At 38.9% G+C, this 12,457-nt stretch overlaps 1 protein-coding gene across 1 annotated transcript in view; it reads right to left on the minus strand.

Moving 5' to 3' along the window:
• The window catches only part of RRAS2 (RAS related 2), a gene marked incomplete at both ends in the record, with an annotated part of 70,283 nt that overhangs the window by 8,685 nt on the left and 49,141 nt on the right, over positions 1-12,457 (minus strand). Inside the window, 3 exons of the mRNA XM_084249150.1 lie at positions 2,631-2,739; positions 2,914-3,016; positions 3,956-4,043. Coding sequence (XP_084105276.1) covers positions 2,631-2,739; positions 2,914-3,016; positions 3,956-4,043 — 300 coding nt within the window. The remainder of the gene's footprint in view (positions 1-2,630; positions 2,740-2,913; positions 3,017-3,955; positions 4,044-12,457) is intronic.

Here is a 12,457-nt window from a genome sequence, read left to right on the forward strand (position 1 = left end):
TAATGTAAACTTCAATGACTACTTTTACTACTACTCTGTCATCAATTCCTAGGAAAAAGGGCTGAATAAATACTGGATGGATGGCGGATGGATGAATGGGGAAAAGAAGCTAATCCAGAGATACAGAAGTCGAAAGGAAACATGCAGCATCACTTCTAACAATCTCCTTACCTTGACAAGTTGAGGATCTTTGGAGCCAGTGGTAGGAATGTCCAGAGCTGACCCCCAAATTCAAAGAACATAAGAAACAGGCATTTGCTATCTAACAGAAAATAGGCTAGAAACTAGAGAAAGCCCAATAGACCATGTCCAAGCCAAAGGCAGAAAAGAACAAACTGGGTTAACAACTAATGCAAGCCAGACTGATTACTAAGAACTTAAAGAAAAAGCCAAAAAGTAAAAATTACTGAACAGGGGAAAATAAGTATTTATGGGATCCCTATAGTCTACCCAGGGTCAGCTGTAGACAAGTAAGGGTGCCAAGACATCACAGAACAACAGCCTAACTGTGAAGAGAGACCAAAGATAAAGTATGCTTGTCTGTGAATATCTGAGCCCAGAGTAGCTAAACCCTAAAAATACCTGAGATAGATAAGGACATGAGGAGGAGCCAACAGAGGGCACTGGGAAGGAGGGAGGAGGCGTAGGGAACTGTGCCACAAAGCAAAGTAAACAAGTGTTTCAAAAAGAAGTGTGTGAGTAATTGTGTCAAATGTTACCAACATCTATGCAAGTGGTGACCTTGATGGGGCACTGAGTGCCTGGGGTCAGACCAAACAGGAATGGCAGGAAAGTAAGTACAGCCAATGTAGATAATACTTTTAGAGAGCTTTGTTATTAAGGAGGAACGACAAAAAGAAATGTGAAATTAAGAAAAAGATGTTGCTGCAGTTAATTTTTGTTTTAAAGACAACAGACACTGCAGTTTGTTATATGCTGGTCGGAATGATCATATACTAGATGGAACAATCACTGGGGTGATGTCCCTGAGCTGGTGAAAGGAACAGGATCCAGTACCTACTGGAGAGGTGGTCACAGCAGGGTGAGCAGTTTATCCACGTAAGTGGGGCACATATTCACTTAGGTTAGTATGTAAGGAGGTTGGGACAGGAAGAAATTTCCCAGTGAAACAGGCCACCATTCATCATCAGCTGAGGAAAGGGTAAAAAGTGTGTAAGTTTAAGAATGAGACTAAGTAATAATCATCCAAACAAGTGAGAAATGAGTGAACTAGGAAAAAGTGCAGGGACGTGGAGTCACCACCATATGGATTTAATGGGCACGACTGTGAGGAGTCACTATGCCCAAGTGCAGGCGATAAGGGAACTAAGAAAGAGGAGACAAGGCATAAAGAGGCACATAAGTGTTCTCTGTGCCTATCCTTTAGAAAGTAGAATCCACAGGAATGAACAAACCAAGCTGTCAGATGTCATAGCCACTTGCTTTTCTCCTTGGTTTACACATCTAAATCATTCAGCATATATATATATATATATATATATATATATATAATTTATGACTATGTATATGGTTTAGGCAGAGAAATAAATACAGATGAACTGACTCTAGAAAACTACACATCTTTCAGATGGTAGAAATATGAAATTTAATCATTCTCCATATTGTTTCTCTTACCACGCTGCTCTTTATTTTACTCTAAGAGCCTATAGTTCTCACAAAAATAAAAAACATACATGAACTTTTGTGATTCTATGACATAAAACAAAGTCAAAGTGGCACAATATATTGAATATCTGCAGACATTTTACATACTAATTCATATAAGAAAGAGACCGAGTAGTAAAACTTATTCTACTTTTCTTGTAGGTCACCGGTATTAGAGCTAGGCAACGTGACAACAGAAAATTCACTTACTAATGGGACTTCAGAAAAATCCACACACTGCCAATTAAATCAAAGCCATTCTTTAAATGAAGTAATTGAGCATTAATATTGAATCAATTAGGGCCTCCCTGTTGGCGCAAGGGTTAAGACACAACCTATGAAGCTATCTGCAGCCACTGCAGCACAAGTTCGATCCCTGGCCACGGAGTACCCATATGGCACAGCAGACCTCTCCTGTCTTGCCCACTGCTCCCCTCAGCAGTGTATTTCAGTCCATCTTCCTGTTCTGTTCCCCACTCTGTCTCTGGTGAATCTTCTCACCACCCCCACCCCCACACACACATACACACCTCTGGCCTGTATTCCAATTCTTGCATGCATAAATAAATAAATCTTTAAAAAAAAATATTGAGTCAATTAGGTTTTCAGGGTTAACTTTAAGATTATCTCACTGCACTAGAGTTTTGGGTGTTACCCAGGAAAATGTAACCTGTGAACAGAGCTAGGACAAATACTTGCGGCAATGTCCACTGGAGTTCTATGTAGAATAACATGAAAACTAAATTCCTCAGATCTACGTCCTTTGTATTTCTTCCCTATTGCAAACAGGAAATTTACTTCTTTTTCTCTGAAAATATTTATTTGTAGTTTACTTCTCTAAAATCCAGTGTGCCAGAATTAGAGCCGTTTTTTTGATCCTGGGAATTTTTTATTTTTTCATTAAATATATCTTCATTTTACATGGTTACAAACAATTGGTTTCCAAGCAGCAAATTCCTTCTCACCTGCCTTTGATGATCCAGATCTGCTTTATTACCAATTAAAATCATTGGGAACTCATCACGATCCTTTACTCTGAGAATCTGTCTTTGAAATTTATAAATTTCTTCAAAACTAAAAATACAAAAAGAAATTGATCAATTTGGTCAAGTATCAGAATTCAGCAAGTTTCATGCCCACTTAGTATTTTATTACTTTTCTTTTTTTCTATCAAAACAAGAAAATCAAATTCAATGAAATCGTCATCTAGGTATGAAAAGTGGGTCTACATTTCATATTGGTACAAACCTGCCTCTATCTGTGACTGAGAAGACCAACAGGAAACCCTCTCCAGTTCTCATATACTGTTCTCTCATAGCTCCAAACTCTTCTTGTCCTGCTGTATCCAGAACTAAAGGAGAAACAACAAACAACTGTGTTCATATTTTCATTTTATATGAATGGATTCTCCACAAGGACAGGCCCAGTCAGTGTATATCCTTTAGAGTACACCATTCTTGGTACATAAAGAAATGCACTCGCCTCTTAGTACTTTATTCTCAGTACTGAAGACAAATATATTCTAATGGTAGACAGTTTCAGAGTTATCTTCATCAGTACAGACTGATTTTGCAGTTAAGAATATATTAGCATACCAATTACAAGGTTAAAAATATCAAATACATCTATGGAGATAGAGTCAAATAACCTCTGATGTCATATGGATGTTTCGGCTCCTCTGTGGAAAGAACTGTAAAGGTAACTGTAAATTCAAGAAAGAAAATGTGGACTATTCCCCAATTATCACACTTTCAAGATGGCAGAGGCTAGTGTATTTCTCGATCTCTGTGGGTAAAAGAACACGACTTTCTTTAGTGGAGAGGTGAGAAGTTTTAGCCATGCACAATACACAATTTGTTCAAAGGTTCTGGTGCTATAAAGTCTAAGCAAGTTAAATACTGAAGTTTTTTCTATATTCACTTCACCCATTTTAACCTTTGCCAAAATGCAGGCAGAGTTGAGGCCTGATCTGGTTTTTTCCAAATGTCCCAATAAACACAACTTCAACAGATTATAATGGCAGTACTAGTTTTACAAAACAAGAACAATCCAATTATCGTTTTGTATTACATTTACTAAGGAATAGTTTAATTGCCTTGACTGATGTATGCAGCTTCATCAGTCAAAACTAGTGAAAGAGATGGGTTTATATTCAAGATTTTCTTATTAGATGTTTCAATCTGATGTTAAGCATTACAGTATTTCAATTGTACCACATAACCTAGCAGAAAACAGAATTCACCTTTTGAAAAATGGTATGTGAACTACCAAATAAAGAGAGCTTACTTACTATCTAGTCGGGCTGCTCTGTCATCTATCACGCACTGCTTTGTATAGGAATCCTCGATGGTTGGATCATAATCCGTCACAAAATAGGACTATTAAGAAAAATAATCTTATTTTAAAATTTGTGGTTATTTGCCTACTTAAGTACCAGTGTAACTTTATCAAATCCCACTTATCCAAAGCTGATCAATATCCATTATATTAAAGTTTATCCTATGTCAATTCCCCATTATATAAAGTCCATTCTGAATACCTTCCAAGTGGAGAAAGGTACTAAGTACCTCTGATGTTTCATACCAAAATACACAAGAGATTATATATACATCTACTGCAGGGTTTTTTTCCTAATTAATTTAACATACTTAAGAATCTAGATCTCCAGTTATATTAATAGAAAAGCACAGTAAGTTATAATTCAGACATATTTACAATCCAATGGTAAGCATTTGTCCTAAGAATGAAACAATGGAGAAGACAACACGAGGCCTGCAAGAGTCCACCTGCCACCTTCTTCGTCCCCCTTCTTTTCTTACACCTTGTCTTGTTCCCCTTCCAGTTGCCTTGTTTATTATAAGGAAACTTGATTTTAGGATTCTTTTCATTTTTAGAAATCTCAACTTTAACCTTTTACTAATACTTTTGTTGTTTTTTTTTTTTTTTTAATCTAAAATTCTATTTCTCTCTTCTGTTATCAGAGCCCGGGATCTTCTGCAATCATTACCAGGGAAAGGGCAGTTAAGGTGTCAGAGTAAGTAGGGAAAATATCTCAAGAAAAAAATATCCATGTATTTCATTTCATAAAATTTCAGAAACGGTTTCAGTAAGAAAACAACTAGAATTTGAGAATTCACTTTCCCTTCTCACAAAGGGCCAAGAGCTGGGGCACTGACATCATCCTTCTTTTGTTTGGGGCAACTTCTTTGCCATCCCCCTTCTTGACTGCATTCCTCAAAAGTCCGTTTCCCAAAGGGCTCAATACAAAATCTAAAGGAATGATTTGAAGGAAGACAGTTTAATGCTAGGATCCAGTGCCGAAGGTGTTCAGCCATTCTTTAGGCAAAGGTTCCTGGCAACTGGACCTGCAGGCTCCAGATATCAGGCATTCTCAAGTGACCAGCGCAAACACCAGAAAGGGACCCAAAGCAGGAATTCTGAACAGAGCAGTAATGAAACTTTTGGTTTGGGGAAGGCAGGGAGAGGAGACAATTCAGATCTGCCTGCCAATGTGACTTTACGTATTTATTTTATGTTTGAAGGACACTTTCCACATTTTAATTATATTTTAGGATTAACTTTAATCACAAAATTCAGTATCCATAATCTTATTTCCCTTTCGTTGGTTTCACTTAAACACATGATTGTTTAACAGTCTGTAAAGGAAACATTGACCAACAGGAGCAGCTTTTAGTGGAAAGCCACCTTTCATCACCACCCATGCCCACTTTGATAAAGATGAACATATCAAAAACAATTCTGAACTTCTTTTTGGCATCCACACCTCTTCAAAAGGTAAATACAACTGGCAATTGCATTCTTTGTACCCACTACTCTAAACAAGGTAAAACTGTAGTCTTTCACTAAGCAAGTGGGATAAAGCGAGTTGTTTATATCATTTTAAGACTATTTTCCTGCAACATGTTTTTCCACCACAATCTGACACTGCCTACGTGCTTTCTTCTTGTATAACCTGAATTTCATTGACTCCTCTCAGTTTATGCCTAAGCTTGCTGCATGATCCCTCCCCATTGAGGCCCATTAAAATAAATTGATTTTTCTTTCAGTGGCAGTGGAAGTTTCATGTTTTCTTTGGATGTCTTAGCTCTTGAACCATCATCTTAATAAACATTCTGCCATTTTGCTAGCTAAAACTGGCTTGCATTTATTCCACTCATTAATTTTTAACACAAATTAATTGTTGGAATTTCTGGATGCTTAGGTCCACACTTCATCTTCATTGTGTCCTATTCTGATAATTTGTCCATAGAGGCCATCATCTTGTTACATATAGATTTGAGAATTATCCTCATTGAAAGCATCAAAAAGATGCTTTCCTCAAAAAGATCCACCCTAAGGAACATCACTTTGGGTCCTGATTGTCAGAGTCAATGACCTCTTCATCATAATTGTAATAAGAACAGGTCTGAATAAACCTAAAAAGAACATTCATCAAGTACAGTAACAAAGCCACTTCCACCACAAAGACCTAACTTTGTTACTTAAACATGGGTATCAAATAGTTAAGGCACCAGACCACCGTTAAGAAAGCAGTCTCTAATGATGGACAGTACTGGATTTAATTCTAACTTCCACTTTCTAGCTGTGGGACCTGAGGCAAATCAGATCTCTCTCCAACCTTCAGCATCTGTAATAGGATAGAAATAAAACCTTAAGGAGCAGATAAAAGGAAGGAATGCATGTGAAGTATCAAGACATGCTGATGACTAATAAATGTTAACCATAAAAATCACTCTATTATTTTTGTCGTACAGTTAAAAGGTATGAATAAAGGCTTGCTAATCCAAGAACAGCAGTAATAAGTCCTAGTTACATCATGAGACTTGTTATCCAAAAATGTGTAAATCAAGATAAAAACTTCCCTTCTGGGGTTCTGGAGATATTTTCTGGATCTGAGCTATAATTACACAGGTATATCCTTATATACGAATTCATCAAGCTGTATGTAAGATTTGCCTGCTTTTTTGTATGCTTTTCTTATACACATTTTAAGACTTTTGTACATTTTTTAATACCTCCTTAAGACATACAAATTAAATGGCTCCCTGCCGCTTACAGGATTAAGGGCTTTCTTTTCACAGTATGCAAAGCCCTCTACTTTGATCTGTGCTGTTCACCATTCAAAGCCTTATTTCTTACTACCTGAAATCCTTTAACTAATCATTCCTGCTTTCTTGGTTTCATTCTATTTGCTTGACGATTACTTAAGGAGCATTACAGGGCCAAAGTCTCCTACTTTCACAGAGTCCCTTGCTTTTGACACAACATTCAGTAATTCTGCTATGACTGGGGGCGAAGGGAATGGGAATGTGAAAATGCTATTGGCCAAAGAACAGAAAATGCATGAAAAGCCAATGACACGCTTGTTCAGAAGGCAACAACATCTAAGTGGTTAATACTGTGCAGTCATGCAGAGGAGCTATGTGTACATTCGCTTGTAACTGTAAACACAGAGCCCCAGCAAAATGCCGGAAAATAATGTCTCTCCCAAGTCTGAAAAAAAAGTCAGCAGCCACAACCCAGAAAAGAATATTCTATAGCAGAAAGCAAGAAAAAAGGAAGCAGAGTATTGCACTGCATTAGACAGTAGAGGTTCAGGCAAGGCCTGGAAAGGAAGATGGACTGACAGAGATCAGAAGAAGGGGGAGATGAGAGAGAGGGGGTGGGGGGCTGCCTTGCTCTCAGGTGGAGGATCCTAGCCAGAAAGCGAGCCAGTTGCCCTCTGACTTGGCAGTAAGCAGAGCAAAGGGGCCCTAAGTCCCTCCACTGTTAGTAGTGGTAAAGAGGAGTTAGGACTAGGGGAGCTCTCCCATTCAGACAGGGAGATCTATTTCCTCTGGTAAAATCTGGTCTGGGTAAGGTTGTGGGAAGCCCTTAATAACTAAAAATAATGCTGTGTAGCTGGAATATTATTCCTGGTTATATGCCACTAGATTGCTCAACAGGTGCTCTGCTTGGCCTAACAGAACTGCCAGTTCACCATCTCCCCATTCAAAAAAGCTGCCTTAAGGAAGAAAGTTGGGGGGGGGGGGTGAGGGGGAGAGAATGAGCTGACACAACTTCTGCATTCAGTGGGCAGAAGTTAACAATGGACTTTCTCCTGCCGCTAAGCTACTGGTGAAAGTGCAGTTCCCAAGCACTGCCACAGAGCGGGGTCTGGTCTACACAAGGGGGTGGCTGATTTACTAAAACTAGGAAACTCAGAAAAGCCCAGCACACTGTCTCAACTCAGTACTCCTGCATGTAACAGGACAAGAGGCTATACCTAGGGCACCACCGGGGAGTTGTAAACTCAGAGAATCTCAGGAGACCTTTAGGAACACAGGGTATGAGGAGGAAGAGATCTTGATAACTACTAACTCTGGGTAATGTATCTACTAGTATATGTCACACTATTACCTCTACTTTTGCACATATTTGACAATTTTCATGTAAAATAATTTTTGTAATCTGGTTTGGGAGCACAAAAGTTCCACACAAAGGGTCAAGTCAAAGACAGAAAGGGTCCTTTTTAATCCTGAGCTTGAAGCTCACTCTACATTAGGACCAACTCAACAACAAGCCTGAATTTTTTTTCTTGGTCAGACTATTTTCCAGTTTTCTTTATGTTTTGTTTTTGCATTTACTATCCACCCCCCCCCCCAACCACCAAACTAGGATATAAATTGCACAAGGGCAGAGATTTTTGTCAGAGGTAATGACTTGCCTAGTCACTACTCATCATTGGGAGATCCAGCGGTAAAATCAAACGCTGCCTGCCTGGTCAATTTTCCTTCCTTTTATCTCTCTCTCTCTCTCTCTGGAGGTAAGGATGATGTTGATTATCATCATCCCTTCCTGCTTCTACTGCTCCAGAAATAAATAAAATATCCCTAATCTCACTAATGGCAGTCTTCATTTATGGAGCATTTACCATGTGTCAGGGAGTTTAGAATATTACTTTGTATTATGTGATACACATTTTGCCAACTCATTTTCACAATGATCTTCTAGACAAATATCCCCTCTTACAGATTTTTTTAAAGGAGACACAGAAAAAACATGCTACTTCTTCAAGGTCCCCAACTTATAAGCAGAACAATTTTAGTTCAAATCTGATATTAAGTTCATGTTCTAGAATTCTGGCTAGTTCATAAAATTTGCAAAATTTTCCAATTTTTTATTCCTTTATTTACCTGTAAAATATGAGTAAAAATAATAAGAAAAATAACAAAGCAAAGACAAATTCACATTCCCTACTTTCCTGCCTTGAGATCCTATTCACCTCATTTACTTCTTTCCCCCATACTACACAGAGAATCCAGGTCAGGAAACACATAGAAAATTCTGTAGTTCTCTACTCTTCTCCACTTTGTATTTTCCAATTATAACCTTTATCCACAACACATGTATTTAAAATTATGAGAAATCAAAATGAGGTTTTATAAGGGTTTGTCTTCTGTTAATAGGAGAGTTTATAAATATAGCCCTTGCTGGAGGTGGTGTGAAGAAAAGAAAATGTATGGGTTTCTGGAGTATGAGACCTGAAATTCTAGTCCAGATGTCATGTTATTTCCCAGTCCTGGAGTAAACTGATGAACATCTCTACTGCCCCTTTTCTCAAAAGAATATGGTAAGGAGAGCTAATTTAAGAAGGGTATATTCCATTGTCCGCTTCAGATGTGGCACCAAATAAAGATAATAGAAAAGGAAAAATCTCCCCCAAAGAACAGACACATGTTAACACCTGCACCCAAGGCAGAGTGGGGCAGGGGAGTGTGACTCACAAACCTGCCCTTGGAGTTTCAGAGCTGCTATGCCCCCATATAATGCCCCACCCGTGCTGCTTATGCTCCATTCTCGAGGCTAGGAGCCTTTGCCAAGTTATACCATCCCTGTTCCATCCTGGTGAGTGGCTGCCTAGAGGGTAGCTGGGAGCAGTAGAAAGAGTCTGAGATGTAATCAGACAGACCAAGATATAACTTTACCATTGTACTAGCTGGGACAAACTAGAGCAGTTCACTTAACCTGTCTAAAACTCACTTTGTCTAAAAGGTGAAAACAGAAACTTCGCAGGATTGTCGTTAAAAGTAAACATACTGAATGTGGCATATAAAGCACAGCCTATGACACACAACAGGCCCTCAATAAATTATAGCTGGTGAAGCCTGATCCACGTCTTCTCACTCTCTTTGCAAGGCCTTCAACACTCCAACCAGATCACTCCAACCATGATCTCAACATGCTCTGAATTCCTCTTACTCATAAGATGACAAATAGTCTGGATTTCCCCAAGTTCAAATATTCTATCTTAAGAATTGTGATTTGGAAAATAAGTATCACCAAGTTTTATGTATACCACGTAATTGGTACTTACAACTTCCTTTTACAATTGCTTATCTTTTGATATATGTGATTGCCTAAGTGATACACTGAGCTAAACTCAACAGGGTATAAAAACTTTCTTTCAAAGCCCTTCTGTGACCAAATTTTTTCCTTGCTCCTAAATGAAATCTAAAGCAATTTTTTTCCAAATGTTCAACATCCCTTATAATCAGGGAAATGCAAATCAAAACCACATTGAGATACCATCTTACACCAGTAAGAATGGCACATATCAAAAAAACAAGCAACAACAAATGTTGGCAAGGATGTGGTGAAAAAGGAACTCTCCTACATTGCTGGTGGGAGTACAAACTGATTCAACCATTATGGAAAGCTGTCTGGAGGTTCCTCAGTCTACTAAAAATGGAGCTACCATATGACACTGGCAATTCCACTTCTAGTGATCAACCCAAAGGACACAAAAACATTGATCCAAAAGAACACTTGTACCCCTATGTTTATTGCAGCACTATTTACAATAAGCAAAACCTGGAAACAACCCAAATGCCCAAAAATAGATGACTGGGTCAAGAGGATGTGGCATATATACACAATGCACTATTATTCAGCAATCAAAAAAGACAAACTCATGCCATTCACAGCAACGTGGATGGAGCTAGAAAGCTTTATGCTCAGTGAAGTAAGCCAGAAGGAAAAAGAAAAATATCGGATGGTTTCCCTTATAACAGGAATATAGGGGAACCCAATAAGAGATCAGTGTATAAAAACAGTAACAGTACAAAACACAACAAAGCAAAAACAGACAATTATAAATCAGAGACATACTACAGGGGAGGAGGAGGGAGAGGGATGGTGGGGGGAGCACAGGGGACTGTGGTGATGGTGCACGGGTACATTGGTGAAGGAAACTCTAGGAGGACTACACTGAGGGTATGGGGGAAGCAAATATTGTTTAAAAATGAGCAATGATGTAAAAAATTTTAAAAATTAATTATAAAATAGATAAAATTACAAAAAAAGAATAGCTGATTAAAGATTTAGGATTTAAAAAAATAAAAGTAATTCACACATTTAAAAAAAAAAAGAAGGCAATTTTTTCCAATTATTCTTTAATTATAAATTGTCATTCAATCACTTTTGGCTCCAAGAACACTGTAATTTCATTAATTACAAGTTCAGGACAGTATCTTAACAGCATTAATCAATAGTCATCTAAATTAAAGCTTCTTTCTCCCTTTCCTAAAGAGAGCTGAGAAGTCTGCATTTAGGCTGACTAGTCCTCCTTTCTAGTCCTGAAAGGGCTGTCTCTGACTCCTTCAGGGTTGAAGCTCAAGGGGTAAAGACAAGTCAAAAGGGCCACACCAATGAAATCAGATGTCCATGCTAACTTTCTTATGAGTGGTTTCCTGGGAGAGTCCCCAAGTTGGGGACCTCCAACTACAATCCCAGGAGTTGAATGAGACCTCCAACCCTCAATCCTTGGAGTTTCCATGGGTACTTCCTCCCGGTTAGTGTCATCTTCTAGGTGGGCCTGCAGTGTCCCTTTTTAAATGGCTTTAAATTGGCTCTCTAGCATAAGCTCAAGGAAACTACTGTCTTTTATTTATTTATTTATTTGTTTGTTTGTTTATTTATTTATTTATACCAGAACCAAGGGTACAGGCCAGATGCACGGGAGGGTGAGAGGATTCACCAGAGACAGAGTGGGGAACAAAACAGGCAGACTGTCTGAAATACACTGCTGAGGGCAGCAGCGGGCGAGACAGGAGAAGTCTGCCTCGCCACGTGGGATGCTCGCCGGCCGGCCGGGATTGAACCAGCACTGCAGAGGCTGCGGACAGCTTCACAGCGCTTTGTTCAACCTCCTGCGCCACCAGGGGAGGCCCGAAACAACTGTCTTTTAAAGGGCAGAATGACTACAGCCCTCTTTCTCTCTTCTCTGTTCTGCTGCATGGAGGCTCTTGATCCAGACTCCCCTCCTAGCCCTTATGCTCCCCAACAGCAGGGGATAAATGTTAAGTTCTCAGGATGATTCTATTAAAGCTTGCTTCCCCCCACCATGTGGCTTCAATGAAAGGAATGAGCATTCCCCTCCTCTCTTCTATGTGTGGAGAAGGGAAGAGACGCAGAACAAACAACAAACAAAATAGTAACAGCAGTCTCCAAAAACATCTCTGTTGTAGAATCCTTAACTCACTATTTCTATTTCTTGCAGAGTAGGTAAGGGCTAAAAGTGCAAAGTCAGGTAAGACCACCCTCTCTGCAAGTCCTTGAAATATGGTAGTAAACTGACAACTATGACTTTATTCTCAGTCTTTAGGGCTTCAAGAAAACTAAAATGGGTTAGAATTCCAGTTCAAATGTCCGGTTAATATGTTAATTCCAACTAGGATGGATGTGTCAAGGCCCACCTGACACTTCTTAGGACAATGTACCTTGCGCATAA

Source organism: Talpa europaea, assembly GCF_964194135.1.
Source record: "Talpa europaea genome assembly, chromosome: 1".
NCBI classification, from domain to species: Eukaryota; Metazoa; Chordata; class Mammalia; order Eulipotyphla; family Talpidae; genus Talpa; species Talpa europaea.